At 47.4% G+C, this 17585-nt stretch overlaps 1 protein-coding gene across 1 annotated transcript in view; it reads right to left on the reverse strand.

Annotated features, from left to right (window-relative positions):
- The window catches only part of ECEL1 (endothelin converting enzyme like 1), a gene marked incomplete at its 5' end in the record, with an annotated part of 63848 nt that overhangs the window by 18832 nt on the left and 27431 nt on the right, over nt 1-17585 (reverse strand). Inside the window, 6 exons of the mRNA XM_081956148.1 lie at nt 361-459; nt 1070-1292; nt 3557-3681; nt 5528-5620; nt 7755-7865; nt 9967-10035. Of these exons, the coding sequence (XP_081812274.1) occupies nt 361-459; nt 1070-1292; nt 3557-3681; nt 5528-5620; nt 7755-7865; nt 9967-10035 (720 nt within the window). The remainder of the gene's footprint in view (nt 1-360; nt 460-1069; nt 1293-3556; nt 3682-5527; nt 5621-7754; nt 7866-9966; nt 10036-17585) is intronic.

The following is a 17585-nucleotide window of genomic DNA, read 5'->3' on the forward strand; positions in this document are numbered from 1 at the left end:
AGAACAGAATAAGAACAGAACAGAATAAGAACAGAACAGAATAAGAACAGAACAGAATAAGAACAGAACAGAATAAGAATAGAACAGATAGGGAATAGAATAGAGGTTTCCAGTGATGTATTCAAAAAGGTGCCCATTTGCTGGGGTGACGAAGAACATCTTAAGGCCATGTTTCTCATCCTTGGCAATCTTAAGAAATATGGACTTCAACTCCCAGAATTCCCCAGCAAACAAGCCAGCCTTGCCCAGGAATGAGCTGGATGCAACCTGACCATTTGCCATTGTGTGCTCTTAATTAGGAAAGTGCAGTTTCTCGGGCTGAGTAGTTCCATTCCCATGATCCCCTCCCGGGCTCCCTACCTTCGCTCGGGCTGCTCTCTGGGTTTCTTCATCCATCCATTCCAGTTCTTCGAGTCGCCGGTCCAGGATGTGCTTGATATCTTCCACTAACTGTTGCACCTGTTCCCGAAACGTGATTGGAGAATCCCATCCAATAAAGAGAAGGGGAGAAGAAAGAAAGACCATTAGCCATACTCACTAGGCATCACAGCCCGTTTCTCCGGGTTCTGGATGCTGCAATAAGAGGTAAGCATCTATCAGAAAGAACCATCCTAAACTCCATCGGTTGAAAAAAGTATAGTTTACTAAAGGTCAAGTGAATTGCAATAATGCAAAGCCAGAACTGAAAGGCGCGCGCCAAAATCTCCAAGTCTAAATTTCCTTCCCTCAGGTGTCTCCCATTGCTGCAAATTCCATGAATCTGGCTTCCCCACTGACTTTGCTTGTCAGAAGGTCGGAAAAGGGAATCGCATGACCCCGGGACGCAGCAATCGTCATAAACATGAGTCAGTTGCCAAGCGTCTGATTTTTGACCAGGTGACCATGGGGATGCTGCAACGGTTGTGAAGTCCCACGTCACTTTTTTCAGTGCTGTTGTTAAATTTGAACAGTTATGAGGATCTGAGGCCTGGCTGTCCGGAAGATTCTGGATTGGGCCTATTGGGGATGGTGTACCCACAGGTGATCAAATCTGGGTTCTCGCAACCCTTCCTCTACCGTAGGCTCTTACTTTGGCCTTGCTGGTGGAGGAGAAATATTCTTCCACAAAAAGGGCCCCCAAAGCCATTCCGAAGTGCTTGTTGGCTTGACTCAAGCAAGTTTTGGCTAGCTCCATCGGCTTCTCGGCCCCCTCCATCTCCTTGGCAAACTCGTGGATGGCGTCCCGGAACGGGGTGGAGAGATGTTCGCTCAGCACCACCGCAATGCGCCACAGCATGTAGTTGTGAAGGATCCTGGAGTGGAAGGAACATGGTAGAGGAATGTGACAAAATTAGTGGACCAGAGGAATGGCGTCGATATAGTTTACTTGGACTTCAGTAAGGCATTTGATAAGGTAGACCATAACCTACTACTAGATAAAGTAGAAGAATGTGGGTTGGACAGCATCACCACCAGATGGATTCGTAACTGGCTGACCAACCGCACTCAACGTGTAGTCCTCAATGGAACTGCATCTACATGGAGGGAAGTATGCAGTGGAGTACCCCAAGGCTCTGTTTTAGGCCCAGTACTCTTCAACATCTTCATCAATGATTTGGATGAGGGAATAAATGGGGAACTCATCAAATATGCAGATGACACCAAGCTGGCAGGAATAGCCAACACTCCAGAAGATAGGCTAAAGATACAGAAGGATCTTGACAAGCTTGAACATTGGGCACTATCTAATAAAATGAAATTCAATGGTGAAAAGAGTAAGGTTCTACATTTAGGCAACAAAAACGAAATGCACAGGTACAGTATAGGTGGTACCGTGCTCAATAGTAGTAACTGTGAAAGGGATCTTGGAGTTCTAGTGGACAACCATTCAAATATGAGCGAGCCGTGTGCAGCAGCTGCCAAAAAAGCCAACACAGTTCTAGGCTGCATCAACAGAGGGAGAGAATCAAGATCACGTGAAGGGTTAATACCACTTTATAATGCTTTGGAAAGGCCACACTTGGAATACTGCTTTCAGTTCTGGTCGCCACGATGTAGAAAAGATGTGGAGACTCTAGAAAGAGTGCAGAGAAGAGCAACAAAGAGGATTAGGGAACTGGAGGCTAAAACATACAAAGAACGGTTGCAGGAACTGGGTATGTCTAGTTTAATGAAAAGAAGGACTAGGTGAGACATGATAGCATTGTTCCAATATCTCAGGGGTTGCCACAAAGAAGAGGGAGTCAAACTATTTTCCAAGGCCTCTGAGGGTAGAACAAGAAGCAATGGGTGGAAACTAATCAAGGAAAGAAGCAACTTAGAACTGAGTAGAAATTTCCTTACAGTTAGAACAATGAATCAGTGGAACAGAAGTTGCCTCCAGAAGTTGTGAATGCCCCAACACTGGAAGTCTTTAAGAAGATGTTGGATAGCCATCTGTCTGAAATGGTATAGGGTTTCCTGCCTAGGCAGGGGTTGGACTAGAAGACCTCCAAGGTCCCTTCCAACTCTACTATTGTATTATTGTATTGTATAGGGTGGGTTTAGTGCAGGGGTGGTGTGATGACCTGGGGCACCAGGGGTGTTTATTTTCAGTTTCAGGGTCAGGGGGAAGGAAAGTCTAATGGATTTGCTCAACGAGAACAGTGTCATTAATAAACAGTTGCAATTTTGAATCTGTTCATGTGATTCCTCGAATTATAACCATAATGACTTATGACTGCAATTCCAGGCTCAATTCTGGTTGTAAGTTGAGGGACCTCAAGTCAGCTTGGCTGGCCATACGTTAGAAGAAATAAATAAATCTAAGACTAGGGGATTAAATCGTGGGTAAAACAGCTGTGCGGTTTTGTTCACATCCGCCAAACTGTAAAAATTCCCCCTGTGAAACTGGCTTTTTCCCAGCAATAATGGGATAAATAGCAGAGAATCACAATTTACTTTATTTGGGGGAAGGAATGTCCATTAAAGGCAAGTGGCTGTGAAATCTCCATTCTTGCGATCTGCATCAATTTACAATTGCAATTATGTAATTGATGCCAATGGCACCATTTGCATTAAAACCTTGATTTAAGGGATAAGTCTTCAATTTAATGAAGATATCCATGAAATCAGGTGTGCCCAACCTTGGCAAATTGAAGGCCTGTGGACTTCAGCTCCCAGAATCCTCCAGGCGGCTCTGCCTGATGGATTTCAGCTCCCAAAATCTCCCAGGCGGTTCTTCCTGTGGGACTTCAGCTCCCAGAATCCCTCAGGTGGCTGTGCTTGGAGTTGAAGACCGATGGACTTCAGCTCCCAGAATTCCCCATAACTAGCTGTGGAATTCTGGGAGTTGGTGTCCACAAGTCTTCAAGTTTTCACGGTTGGGCGCCTGGCCTTGATGCAGGGCAGTCTCTCTTTAGCTTGGCAACTTTCAGACATGGACTTCAACTCCCAGAATTCCCCAGCCATCATAGTTCAGCGGCTCATGGCCGCTTTTACTGGGGCTGAACCAGTCGTTCTACTGCTGGGGGAGTGGTATTTCAAGCCCTCTCCTTATTCCTGCAGCCCCTTCCCAACCCCTCATGCCCAGCCATACCTGATTGGGGTCGTTTGGATGATCTCCGAGACCTGCTGCATGTAATCGGTGGCTAGGAGCACCACCTCTTCATCCTCTGAAAAACGCTCATGGAATATCCGGTCCAGAAGACGCTTCCATTTTAACTGTGGAAAAGCAGCAAGCAGAACACTGGCTGAGTGGTGGACGGTGATTGAAACACATAAGGGAATATTGCTCCCGCCGCCTTGAGTCCGGACACAGTTCCATAGGTGGAAGGCATAGGCATTTGGGTGAGGTACCGACGTTTAGTACTGTAAGGAGCTGCATACCTCTCCGAGTGAAGGAGTGGAACGCCTGCCGGTTTGAACGGAGGTAACGGAATGTGAGGCAACTGGCAGTTGGAACAGAGTTCTTTTCAGATAGGGAGGGGGAGTAGAACTCCTTAGCATCAGATCATGTTAATTACTGTATAAGAAATGCTAATGATCTGATGGTCATTTTGAAAAATCCTTTCTTAACGAGCACCTAGAAACCAAGAGGAACATATGTGCCAAATTTCATGTTTGTGGGCTTTACGGTTCTGGAGATTTCGTGATGAGTGAGTGGTATTTGCCTTTTAGATAGATAGATAGATAGATAGATAGATAGATAGATAGATAGATAGATAGATAGATGATAGAGATTATTCATTAATAATAAGAGATCAGCTATCCTGAAGTTGCTGCTGGCCATGTAATGGAGGGAAGGGCAAAAAAGTCAAGATGGCAGCATAATGGAAATCCTGCTGATCAAAATGGGACAGGATTTCGGTTGCATGCTGGTGGCTGCTATTTTGTCTTTTTAAAAAAAAAAACCAAACCTTGAGTCACTCAACCTCAAAATCCAGATCCTTGGCAACTGACTCATATTTATGACGGTTGCAGCATCCGGGGTGTGTGTGTGTCACGTGATCCCCTTTTGCGACTTTCTGATGAGCAAAGTCTACGGGTAAGCCGGATTCACTTAACAACTGTGTGACTAACTTAACGATTCCCGTGATTCGCTTAACAACCGGGGCATGAAACGTCGTAAAATGAGGCAAAGCTCTTAACAACTTAACAACTTACCTTGCTTAGCAATGGACATTTTGTCTTTCCAAAGGCAATCACACGACCCTGGGACACTGCAACTGTCGTAAATATGAGTCAGTTGCCAAGCGTCTGAATTTTGATCACGAGAACTTAAGGATGCTGCAACTGACCCGCTTATCAACGGAAATTTGGGGCTCAAGTCGAGGACCCCACTCAACGTGGCGGAAAAAAATGGTATTGGGGTGATATGAATTTAAAATGACACGGGACAATTTGGCAGGTGGCGCAACCACTGTTCTGACTGAGGCTTCCCAAGAGCATGAAGCAAATTCCTTGTCCTCACAAAAAAACTCTTTTATTAATTTCCTATTAATTCTGCTCGTTCACCTCCAGCAAAGTCTTTCAAAGGAGGATTTACGGTCACAGACCTTCTCTGGCTTGGAGAGCTGCCAGGCCGATCTCTGCAGAACTTGGCAAGGAGTCTCGGAGAGTCAGGAACCAATGAAGCGAACTAATGGTCTCCTGCAAACTCCACTCCCCTTTCGCTCCTCTTTTATTTCCTCTGGGAGGGGCCATTCATTGTCCTCCTGCGACCTTACTCCCAAGTCGACCCCTGTTCTTTAGCTGTTCCCTTCGTCTGGCAACTCTGTGCATGCGCACACTGGGAACAGGCTCCAGCTGTTCGTCTGCCCCACTGATGTCTGACTCCTAAGGCAGCTGATAACTGGCCCCCTCTTTGCCTCCGACACAGAGCCCTCCCCAGATTCCAGGACTGGCCCATGTTCCTCACCAACCTCCTCACTGTCCGAATCTCCTGCCAGCTCTGCTGGCCACTGGCGGGCTACAACACCCCCCCCCCTGCTCAATGTTCCTCCTGCTTTTGGGCCCATCCTGCCCCCCTCGGTCCTCCCTGGCCCCACATCCCGGCGTCCATACTTACGTTGGGTGTGATGCGCTGCAGCTCTCCCAGTGTGACTTTGTTGTACATGGAGTTGATATCTCTCCGTAGGTCATCGTACTCGAAGATCGTTATCTGTCAAAGGGGTAGAAAGTTGGAATTGGACCAGGCCACCTCCCTCAACTGGGTCCCATCATCCTCTGCCCATCGGGGGAAGGCAGAGGTGGTGAGATTCTTGTTCCAGTTCCCCCACCCCCAGCGAAATGAAAGGATGTCAGACGTGTGTTCTTCCCACCTGCTAAAATTTCTAGAAATTGGGCCTCAAACCCAGTCATTTTCAAGGATATAAAAAAGATGTGGAGACTCTAGAAAGAGTGCAGAGAAGAGCAACCAAGAGGATTTGGAGACTGGAGGCTAGAATATAGGATGAAACAGTTGCAGGAACTGGGGATGTCTAGTTTAATGAAAAGAAGGACCAGGGGAGACATGATAGAAGCCTTCCAATATCTCAGGGGTTGCCACAAAGAAGAGGGAGTCAAGCTATTCTCCAAGGCACCTGAGGGTAGAACAAGAAGCAATGGGTAGAAACTAATCAAGGAGAGAAGCAACCTAGAATTATGGCGAAATTTCCTGACTGTGAGAGCAATTAACCAGTGGAACAACTTGCCTCCAGAAGTTATGAGTGCTCCATCAAGCAGGAGGTTTTTAAGAAGAGATTAGACAACTGTTTGGCTGAGATAGGATATCCTGCTTGAGCAAGGGGTTGGACCTCTCAGCTCCTTTCCTACTCCGTTATTCTGTTAACTTGGAGAGTTTAGTAGAGCTTAATCTGTGGTGGGAACCCAGTTTACTAAGCTTGTAGATGGTTGCAGGGGATGTGCAAACCCTGAAAATGGGTTTGTCTGGTAACCAGGTTAAATGTGTGGCGTGAACGCCACCAAAGTATGAGCAGAGGAATGGAGGATGTTGGCACTTTCTGTCATCGTATATTCCTAGTTTCCTTCCTTTGATCCGAAACCAGAGGGGAGGTCAGATTCATTCGGCCGAATAGGTAGTAACTCGGCCAGACACATAACCAAAACGGTTCTTTCCTCGGTGGCGCCATGTTGATTTTCTGTTCTGCGCCACCAATGTGTTTCCTTCCCTTTTTTGATGTGCGCATGCGCATACCTTTTGAAGTGCAAATGCGCATGTGTGCGGAGCAAAAAATTGCGCAAGCGTGTGGAGCAAAAAAATATGCATGCACGCGGAGCAAAAATTTTTGGGCGCCGAACCGGTAGTAATGCTGGCAGGAACCCACCCCAGACCAAAAGGCTATTCTGGAAGGGAAGCTGGCCGATGACGGCTGTCCTCTCTGCAGAGGTGGGATTCAAAAAATTTTGCAACCGGTTCTTGCCTGATCGTTGGGTGGGCTTGATCATTGGGGGGGGGGGGGCTATTTGGCCTCTTGCACCATAAGATGGGGATTTTACCCTCCCCAGGCGTCGGAGGCTTTCCCCGAGCCTCCAGGTGGGCAATAATGGCCTCCCCTGGGCTCCGGAGGCTCTCTTCTAGACTTCCGGAACTTCCGGGAGGCCCATTTCTCGCTCTCCCAGAGTCTCTGTGTGGGCCCTGCACCAGGGGTGAGTTCCTGCCAGTTCTAACTTCTTCCACAAATCTACCGTGCCGTTTAGAACCGGTTCCAACTCCCTCCTCCCGCCCGTCCGCACATCATCAAGATGAAGAGCGAGAGGAGGAATTCTGGGAGTTGAAGTCCACAAGTCTTAAAGCTGTCAAGTTTGAACACCCCTGGGGTTTTTTTCCTAAAGGGTTAGAGGTGCAAGGGTCTTGTAGCTTGACAGCTTTAAGACTTGCGTGCTTCAAATGCCAGAGTTTCTGAGCCAACATTTTGGTTGCTAAGCAAGAGTGTTGTTAAGTGAGTTTCACCACCTTTTACAAGTTGGCCATGCCCACCTGGTCACATGGCTGGCAAGCCACTCCCACAAAGCAGGCCACACCTACAGAAGAGGTTCTAAAAAATTTTGAAACCCACCACTGCCCCTGCCCTTACCTGGCATCCAAAATGGGCTGCATAGAGACTCCTGGGAGGGGAGGGGTGGGCGGGGCCAGCCAGTCCTTCCAACTACCGGTTCGGCGAACCAGATGTAAAATTCGCATCCAGTTTACCCGAACCAGTCCGAACCGACTGAATCCCATCCCTGCCCCTCTGTGGTCCTTTTCTCAGGCCAGCCTTACTCAGGGACCCATCAGGAGAAAAGGGCGCACTCACATTGGCCAGCCTCTGCTCCAGCTGAAGAATCTCCTTGGCTTTCTGTTCCACATGCTCGGCACCCAGCAGGTTCAAAAGGCGCTCCATGAATACCACATAAGCGGCCAAGATCTGGAAGAGACAAGATTTTGGAAGCTCAGGAGATCCGGTCTGCGAATCGGGTCCCTTGAGCGATCCCAACAGAGCAGGTGGCCAAGCTGTTTGTGCAATCACGAGAAGGCCCTTCTCAAGTTGATCAAGAATAGAAAACATATTTTCTTTGCTGATGGACTCAAATGTTCTCAGAGGACCCATCCAGGGGTGAAATGCTACAGGTTCGGGCTGATTCAGCCGAACCGGTAGTAAAAAAATGCTACCAGTTCAGGCGAACCGGTAGTTAGCTGTGCTACACAATTTATATTTGCTAGAAATCACGCGGCACAGCTGATTGTTGCACAGCTCATCGTCAGAAATTTATTAAAACTTTTTTAAGCACTTTTTTTACTACCGATTCGGGCAAAAAGGGAGTAAAAAAATGCTATTTAAAAAAAAAGTTGTCGCGCAGCTGATCGTTGGAACTTTTTTTTAACTTCCCGGTAGTAAACAAACGCTTTAAAAAAGTTTTTAAAAGTTCCGACGATCAGCTGTGCTGCGAGATCTTCAGAAGTTTAGTTTTTTTTTTTACTTTTTTTAAACATATTTTTTACTACCAGGCCCGGTAGTAAAAAAAAAATGCTTTAATTTTTTTTAAAAAAAAAAAAAGTTCCGATGATCAGCTGTGCAACAATCAGCTGTGCCATGCAATTTATATTCACTGCTTTTTAGCAAATCCAAATTGTGCAGCATAGATGTCCCCCCCCCCCTTTGTTGTTCTACTTACCTTGCAGACTCAGAAAGGGCTTCTTAGCGCCTGCATGTGTTCGCAAAGTGAACTGGTAGTAGACTTCAGAGAATTTCACCCCTGGACCAATCTCTGCTCAGGCCCTGCTTGGACCCGTTTTTCAATGTTCTCACTTTACTTTGCCTTTATCTTCTCAGCTGAGTCACATGGCAGAGTGGATTGCCGTACCTCAGCTGTTTCTGGGAGGTAAGTCTTCTCTAAACTGTGCACTGGAAGGATCCCACCCCTAGCATTGTGGGAAATGGACGCGGCTGCTTCTAAAGGAAGTTCACCCTGCTCAGGCCTTGCTTGGCACCCCTGTTTTTCAGACTTTCCAGGCAGGCACCCAGCTGCTCCCTTGCTGATCTATCCTGCAAACAATCTGAATTTCCCACAATGTGTTGGAGCACAGGAGCATCAACCCCAGGCATTGTGGGAAAGGGATCAGGCTGCTTCTAAAGAATGCTCAGGCCTGCTTGCCACCCCCATTTCTCAGCCTTCCCAGGCACCCACCGGCTTCCCCCACCCCCCGATGATTGGCTCACCTGTCCTGCAAAAAATTCTGAATTTCTCACAATGCATCGGAGCACAGTAGCGTCACTCCCGGGCATCGTGGGAAATGGACATGGCTGCTTTTAAAGGATGCTCAACTCACTTAGGACCTGGCTTGGGCCCCTGTTTCTCTGAGATTTCCCGGGCACCTGCTCCCCTGATGATCTGTCCTTCAAAAGCTCTGGATTTCCCACAATGCATTGGAGCACAGGAGCATCACTCCCGGGCATCGTGGGAAATGGGCATGGGTGCTTTTAAAGGATGCTCAGCCCTGCTTGGCACCCCCGTTTCTCAGCTTTCCCAGGCACCCACCTGCTCCCCTCCGATTATTGGGTCATCTCTCTTGCAAAATTTCCCACAATGCATCAGAGCACAGTAGCATCTCTCCCGGGCATTGCGGGAAATGGACACTGCAGTGGTTAAAGAAAGCTCAGCTTTGCAAGGGTGGCTTGGCATTGCTTTCCCCCAAAATTTGGAGGGAGATGGGCAGCATAAAAAAAAAAATCAGTAGGCTGTGAGTTCGATCCCACGTAGAGGCAGATATTTCTCTCCGGGCACAATGAGAATTTATCTGCTGAATAAAATTCCGCCTAGGCGACAGGAAGGGCATCCGGCCAGGAAACACTCTGCTGCATTCCGTTGCCCAGACAGACTCCATCCCTCAAGGGATTATTATGGGGTCATAAAAAGGAGGTGATGATGATGGGCAGCATAAAAAAATTAATAGATAATAAACAAATAAATTTGCTTGCAAAGCCATCTCTTCTTCAAGCAGGTATATCTGCCTCTTTTTTCCTTTACCTTTTTGCTTTCGTCATCCTGGCCCAGGTAGAGTGTTCGCTCGGACAAGGTCAGCCCATCCTGGTCAATCTGTCAAGTGGAGAAAAAAAATACACCAGGTATTTTTAAAATACACCATAGAACAAAAATTTGTTGGTGGTCCACCAACAACTCCTCCTGGGCTGGGTCCACACAGTAACCTAAGCTGCCAAAAAGTAGTTACATCAAAACAAACCAAATTTAGGATCCTAGAATTGGAAAAGGAGTAATTAGAATACTAGGGCTGGAAAGGGACCTCGGAGGTCTTCTAGTCCAACCCCATGCTAGAGTAGGGGAACCGTTCTGGACAAATCACTGTCCAGTCTCTTCTTAAAAGCCTCCAGTGATGGAGCAACCAGAGTTTCTGGTGGCAAGTAGTTCCACTGGTTAAACGTTCTCACTGTCAGGAATTTCCTCTTATTTATCTCCTTGATTAGCTTCCACCAGGGGTGAAATCCTCCCAGTTCGGCTGAAGCGGTAGGGATGATCCTGCGAACCGTTAGTGGAGAAAAAAAGCTTGTGCGATTGTTGAAAGCTTCCCCCCCCCCCCCACAATTTTTAAAGCATTTTTCCCCCTGCCGGTTCAGGGGAATAGGCGGGGGGGGAAATGCTTTAACAAGCGGAGGGGGGGTTGCTGCCAAAGAAAGAAAGAGAAAGAGAGAGAGAGAGAGGGAGGGAGGGAGGGAAAAAGGAGAAGGAGGAAGGACCACCAACCTGGTACTAGAACGCAGCTTCAGAGGATACCTTGAAAGGGCACAGCAATCCAGGGCTGGAAGGGCCCTGGAGGTCATCTAGTCCAACCCCCTGCTCCAGCAGGACAATGTTAAAGTGAGTTTCTATCTTTTGACACATACCCCCAGTCACATGACTATATAGCCATGCCCACCCAGTCACATGAACCCCCCCACCAAGCCACGCCCACAGAACCAATAGGAAATTGTTTTAGATTTCACCACTGATTTCCACCCGTTGCTTCTTGTTTTGCCTTCAGGTGCCCTGGAGCAGTGACGTGCGGTGAGGTTTATGGCTGGTGAGGCTGGTGACGTCATCAGGAAGGCGGGGAATGGGACCACGTGTGCTGGAGGCTCAGGCTGCCTCAGCCTCCAGCACATGTGATCCCATTCCCCGCCTTCCTGAGCGTGCTCTGCGGGCTCACGCTCCGCAGTCCTCGAAAGCGACTGGGGAACGACGAGAACCTTCCTGCCTCTGCTGGACTTTGCGCGCTCCTCGCGACTGCATATTGCAGTCGCGAGGAGCGTGCAAAATCCAGCAGAGGCAGGAAGGTTCTCGTCGTTCCCCAGTCGCTTTCGTGCCTTCGGCATCCGGGAGCACCGACAACATTTCTGCCTCCACCCTCTGCAGCTCCCGGGCGTGCCCGGACGCAGCTAGCCAGAATGGCGCCGAGGCAGTCCGGCGGGCGAGCGACCGAGGATCAGGCTGCCTCGCTCACTCTTTCGTCCGCCCAGACCGCCTCGGCGTCGCTGTGGCTACATCTGTCCGGCCACGCCGGGGGGCTGCGGAGGGCGGAGGCAGAAATGTTGTCGGCGCTCCCGGATGACGAAGGCACGAAAGCAACTGGGGAATGACAAGAACCTTCCTGCCTCTGCTGGATTTCGCGCACTGGGTTGCCTTCGTCATCCGGGAGCGCCGACAACATTTCTGCCTCCACCCTCCGCAGCTCCTGGGCGCGGCCGGACAGATGTATATAATATTATAATATTATATATATATATATATATATATATAATATAATATAATATAATATAATATAATATAATATACTATTATTTCATGAAGAGAGGTGAGGCTCTGCCTCCCCTGACCGCACGTCCCTGCCCTGGAGAATAGTTTGACTCCCTCTTCTTTGGGGCAACCCCTGAGATATTGAAAGACTGCTATCATGTCTCCCCTGGTCCTTCTTTTCATTAAACTAAACATACCCAGTTCCTGCAACCGTTCTTCATATGTTTTAGTCTTCAGTCCCCTAATAATCTTTGTTGCTCTTCTCTGCACTCTTTCTAGAGTCTCCACATGTTTTCTACATAGTGACGACCAAAACTGGATGCCGTATTCCAAGTGTGGCCTTACCAAGGCCTTATAAAGTGGTATTAACCCTTCACGTGATCTTGATTCTCTCCCTCTGTTGTTGCAGCCCAGAACTGTGTTGGCTTTTTGGGCAGCTGCTGCCCACAGCTGGCTCATACTTAAACAGTGATCCACCAGGATGCCTAAATCCCTCTCATGGGCCTTACAACAATTCATTTAGTGACTTTCAAAGTTACAACAGCAGTGAGCCTGCTCATTACATATAGCCCTTGACTTACGACCACAATTGAGGTCAAAATTTATGTTGCTAAGCGAGACAGTAGTTCAGTGAGCTTTGCCCCATTTTACGAGCCTTCTTCCCACTGTCCCTGCAGTTGTCAACTTAGTCACAGTGTTGTTAAGTGAATCTGGCTTTCCCATTGGCTTGTCAGAATCTCACAAAAGGGCTTCATGTGACTCTGGGACACTGCCAGCATCTTATGACCTGGTTGCCAAACATCTGAATTTTGATCACGCAACCATGATCAAAACAGAGGGGGGGAGGGGGGGAGGGAGAGGGAAAGGGAGGGAGAGTGGGGAGAGGGAGATGCAGCCTGGGCTGTCCGTCAGGCCCCAGATGGAGAGTCAAAAGCCCCCACATCTGGAGGTGGCTGATGAGGAAGAGGAGGAACAGTTGGGCCAAGTGTGTGATGCGCAGAAGGCAGAGGAGAGGAGAGCAGTGGAAATCTATGGGCCGATCCTTGGGAAGGAAGAGCCACCGCTGCTAGCGAAGCCCCACCCTAGCTCTGGGGATAAAAGGCAAGGGGCGGAGATGGATAGATGTGGCAGGCAACTATTCATCTTCCGGCTGGTCGGACTTGTTAGCCTGTGGTGAGAGAGAAACTTTTTGCTGGGGCTGCTGTCTCTCCAAATTAAAGGAATCTTTGAGGCTGCATCAACAGAGGGATGGAATCAAGATCATGTGAAGTGTTAATACCACTTTATAAGGCCTTGGAAAACTGCATTCAGTATAGAAGAGCAACAAAGAGGATTAGGGTACTGGAGGCTAAAACATATGAAGAACGGTTGCAGGAACTGGTATGTTTAGCTTAAGAGAAAGAAGGACTAGGGGAGACATGATAGCAGTCTTCCAATATCTCAGGGGTTGCCACAAAGAAGAGGGAGTCAAGCTATTCTCCAAGGCACCTGAGGGCAGAACAAGAAGCAATGGGTGGAAACTAACCAAGGAGAGAAGCAACTTAGAACTGAGGAGAAACTTCCTGACAGTTAGAACAATTAATCAGTGGAACAGAAGTTGCCTCCAGAAGTTGTGAATGCCCCAACACTGGAAGCCTTTAAGAAGATGTTGGATAGCCATTTGTCTGAAACGGTATAAGGTTTCCTGCCTAGGCAGGGGGTTGGACTAGAAGACCCCCAAGGTCCCTTCCAACTCTGCTATTGTATTGTATTGTATTGTATTGTATTGTATTGTATTGTATTGTATTGTATTGTATTGTATTGTATTGTATTGTATTGGGTTCATTTCAGGAGGTTTGTCATTTTGGGGGAGCTGGGTCAGACCATAATGTCCTATTTAACCTCTTGCTTCGTGCAGAAGTCCAAATAAAAACGCCCCTAAAGTCCTGCGTATAATAAAAAGATGATAAAAAAGGATTCCTCTGAATTCGTGTCTGTGCACACGTCTCTCTGTGTGCATTTCTAAACCTGGAATTGCCTTTATTTGCAGAGATTTCACACTGCTGACTCCAAATGTCCATAAGGTCAACAGAAGTCGGACAGAAAGAGAGTTTTGTTGTTTTAAGCATTTCAAGATCTTTCCCATAAATACGCAGAATGATGCCTGGAAAGACAAAAGGACTCCGGGTGATTTGAGATATTTGAAGCTCATCTTTCCTTCCCCTACCCCCCTGCTCCACTCCTCCCATCCTCCCCATGGCCTCGCGTGCATAAATATTTTATCGAATTGAAAATCACCCCCCTCCGCAACTTGTATCGGTTGGACTTGTCTCTTTTAAATTGCTTTCTGTGATTTGCAGCCCCTGTCTTTCCCCCAGCAGTCAACCTCGTTTTGAATATTGTTTATGATTTTGGCAAATTGGATGGGCTTTTCCTTCCTCCGTCTTTAAATCCGTGTCGTTATGAAAGATGCAGAAAAGGATCCGATCGGGGGGAGCCGATCTTTGCTTTGATTTCCACAGGGTCACAGATCAACCTCCAAGCCGCCTCAATGACCCTCGAAAAGGATGCAAATGACCAGCCGTCTGCAACGGGGTGGGTTTCAATTTTTTTTATTACTGGTTCGGTGGGCGTGGCTAGATGGGAGGGAGCATGCGACTAAGTGGGCGTGGCCAACTTAGCGTCACTCATGCACACTCAGTCATGTGACCCCCCCCCTCACCAAGCCATGACCACCGAAATGGTGGTGAAAACCCAATACAATACAATAGGAGAGTTGGAAGGGACCTTGGAGGTCTTCTAGTCCAACCCCCTCCCTAGGCAGGAAACCTTATACCGTTTCAGACAAATGGCTATCCAATCTCTTCTTAAAAACTTCCAGTGTTGGAACATTCACAACTTCTGGAGGCAAGCTGTTCCACTGATTGATTGTTCTAACTGTCAGGAAATTTCTCCTTTCTAGGTTGCTTCTAGATTAGTTTCCACCCATTGCTTCTTGTCCTGCCCTCAGGTGCTTTGGAGAATAGCTTGACTCCCTCTTCTTTGTGGCAACCCCTGAGATATTGGAAGACTGCTATCCTGTCTCCCTAGTCCTTCTTTTCATTAAACTAGACATACCCAGTTCCTGCAACTGTTCTTCACATGTTTTAGTCTCCAGTCCCCTAATCCTCTTTGTTGCTCTTCTCTGAAACCCTTCTAGAGTCTCAGAATAACAGAGTTGGAAGGGACCTTGGAGGTCTTCTAGTCTAACCCCCCCCTAGGCAGGAAACCTTATACCATTTCAGATAAATGGCTATCCAACATCTTCTTAAAGACTCCCAGTGTTGGGGCATTCACAACTTCTGGAGGCAACTTCTGTTCCACTGATTAATTGTTCTCACTGTCAGGAAATTCCTCCTCAGTTGTAAGTGGCTTCTCTCCTTGATTAGTTTCCACCCATTGCTTCTTGTTCTGCCCTCAGGTGCCTTGGAGAATAGCTTGACTCCCTCTTCTTTGGGGCAACCCCTGAGATATTGGAAGACTGCTATCCTGTCTCCCCTAGTCCTTCTTTTCATTCAACTAGACATACCCAGTTCCTGCAACCGTTCTTCATATGTTTTAGCCTCCAGTCCCCTAATCCTCTTTGATGCTCTCCCACCTCTGGTCTGCAAGGAATATAAGTCCTTCCACTTCCTGCCATCCAGTCAGAGCTGAAGAAGCTACTTGGAGGAGAAGCGAAATGTCTTCAAAGAAAAACCAGAAAGTCCAATTGCCTCTTGAAAAAAAAAAAAACCTTTGGAACTTAAAGGAGAAATTTGCTTATTACTGCCAAATAGAACAGGGGTAATAGTCTACTGGTTCGGTCTGGTTTGGGCGAATCGGTTGTTAGACCAGTTGAATCACAGCACTGAAGTAGATCCTTGAATTCTGCACCTCAGTGCTCTGTATATCACACCTTTCCACTCCACAGAGCCTGAAATATTTTGGGGTTTTTTCACGTGTCCTACCCATACAAACCATTTCAATAGGAGCCAGCCGTGTGCAGCAGCTGCCAAAAAAGCCAACCCAGTTCTAGGCTGCATCAACAGAGGGATAGAATAAAGATCACTTGAAGGGTTAATACCACTTCATAATGCCTTGGTAAGGCCACACTTGGAATACGGCATCCAGTTTTGGTCGCCACGATGTAGAAAAGATGTGGAGACTCTAGAAAGAGTGCAGAGAAGAGCAACAAAGAGGATTAGGGGACTGGAGGCTAAACTTTTTGAAGAACGGTTGCAGGATCTGGGTTTAGTTTAATGAAAAGAAGGACCAGGAGAGACATGATAGCATCTTCCAATATCTCAGGGGCCACCCCAAAGAAGAGGGAGTCAAACTATTTTCCAAGGCACCTGAGGGTAGAACAAGAAGCAATGGGTAGAAACTAATCAAAGAGAGAAACAACTTAGAACTGAGGAGAAATTTCTTGACAGGGAGAACAATTAATCAGAGACAACAACTTGCCTCCAGAAGTTGTGAATGCCCCAACACTGGAAGTTTTTAAGAAGAGATTAGATAACCATTTGTCTGAAATGGTGTAGGATTTCCTGCCTAGGCAGGGGGTTGGACTAGAAGACCTCCAAGGTCCCTTCCAACTCTGTATTCTATTCTATTCTATTCTATTCTATTCTATTCTAAATGTCATCTTTTTATTTTCAGACAAAGCAATTCTCTTTCCTAGCAGCTGGCCAACTCAGGTGAGTATCTGACAGCTAAGAAACCCTAAGGCAAATTGCCTAGGACAGGGGTTTGGGGTTATTGCATTGATTCAAGAGACTGGACTGCCATCTATTGTAAGGCCTTGATGGCGAACCTATGGTATGCCAGAGGTGGCACGCAGAGCCCTCTTTGTGGGCACAGGCACCAATGGCAGCTGATCTTCTGGTTTCTGGCATGCTGGTCTTCGCAAGTGCCGGAGCACTGGAAAACACCCCCCCAAAACACCCTAGAAAATGGCCCCCAAAACAGGCATGCGCGCAACAGCCAGCTGGTCTTTGGGTCTCCGGTGCTCTGGCACATGCACAGACATTCTGGTTAGGGCACTCGGTGCCAAAAAGGTTCGCCATCACTGATGTAAGGTCTCCTGCTTGGGCTGGGGGTTGGACTAGATGACCTACAAGGTCCCTTCCAACTCTGTCATTCTGATTTTTGTACCCTGCCCTTTGGAGCAGCCCAAAACTCCAATTACAGCAATAACAACAGAGGTGAAATTGCAAGATAATTCCTAGTATTAGAATAAAAGAAAAAAATTAAAAACCAGTCTCTACCATAAATGGGAAACAAAATTGGAAGGGATTCGATCAATGTTTTTAAGAGCGATGGAAACGGCTCATAATTGAGCTGCTGATTGGTCCAGCTTCCATCCTTCAGCAGCAGGCAATACAATAAAGCCTTGTGTTACATGGAGATATTTGGCGCATAGCACACATAAAATCCTGCTGAATAGTATCTCAATGGAGGAGATGCCACACAGCACAAGCACAAGTGTTAATACCACTTTATCAGGCCTTGGAAAGGCCACACTTGGAATACGGCATCCAGTTTTGGTCGCCATGATGTAAAAAACGATGTGGAGACTCTGGAGAGAGTGCAGAGAAGAGCAACAGAGAGGATTAGGGGACTGGAGGATAAAACATATGAAGAACGGTTGCAGGAACTGGGTAGGTCTAGCTTAAGAGAAAGAAGGACTAGGGGAGACATGATAGCAGTCTTCCAATATCTCAGGGGTTGCCACAAAGAAGAAGGTTTCCTGCCTAAGCAGGGGGTTAGACTAGAAGACCTCCAAGGTCCCTTCCAACTCTGTTATTCTATTCTAACAGTAATATGCAGGTTTCTCAACCTCACCAGCTTTAAAAGATATG

This window comes from Natrix helvetica (assembly GCF_964273705.1).
Source record: "Natrix helvetica genome assembly, chromosome: 5".
Classification (NCBI taxonomy): Eukaryota; Metazoa; Chordata; class Lepidosauria; order Squamata; family Natricidae; genus Natrix; species Natrix helvetica.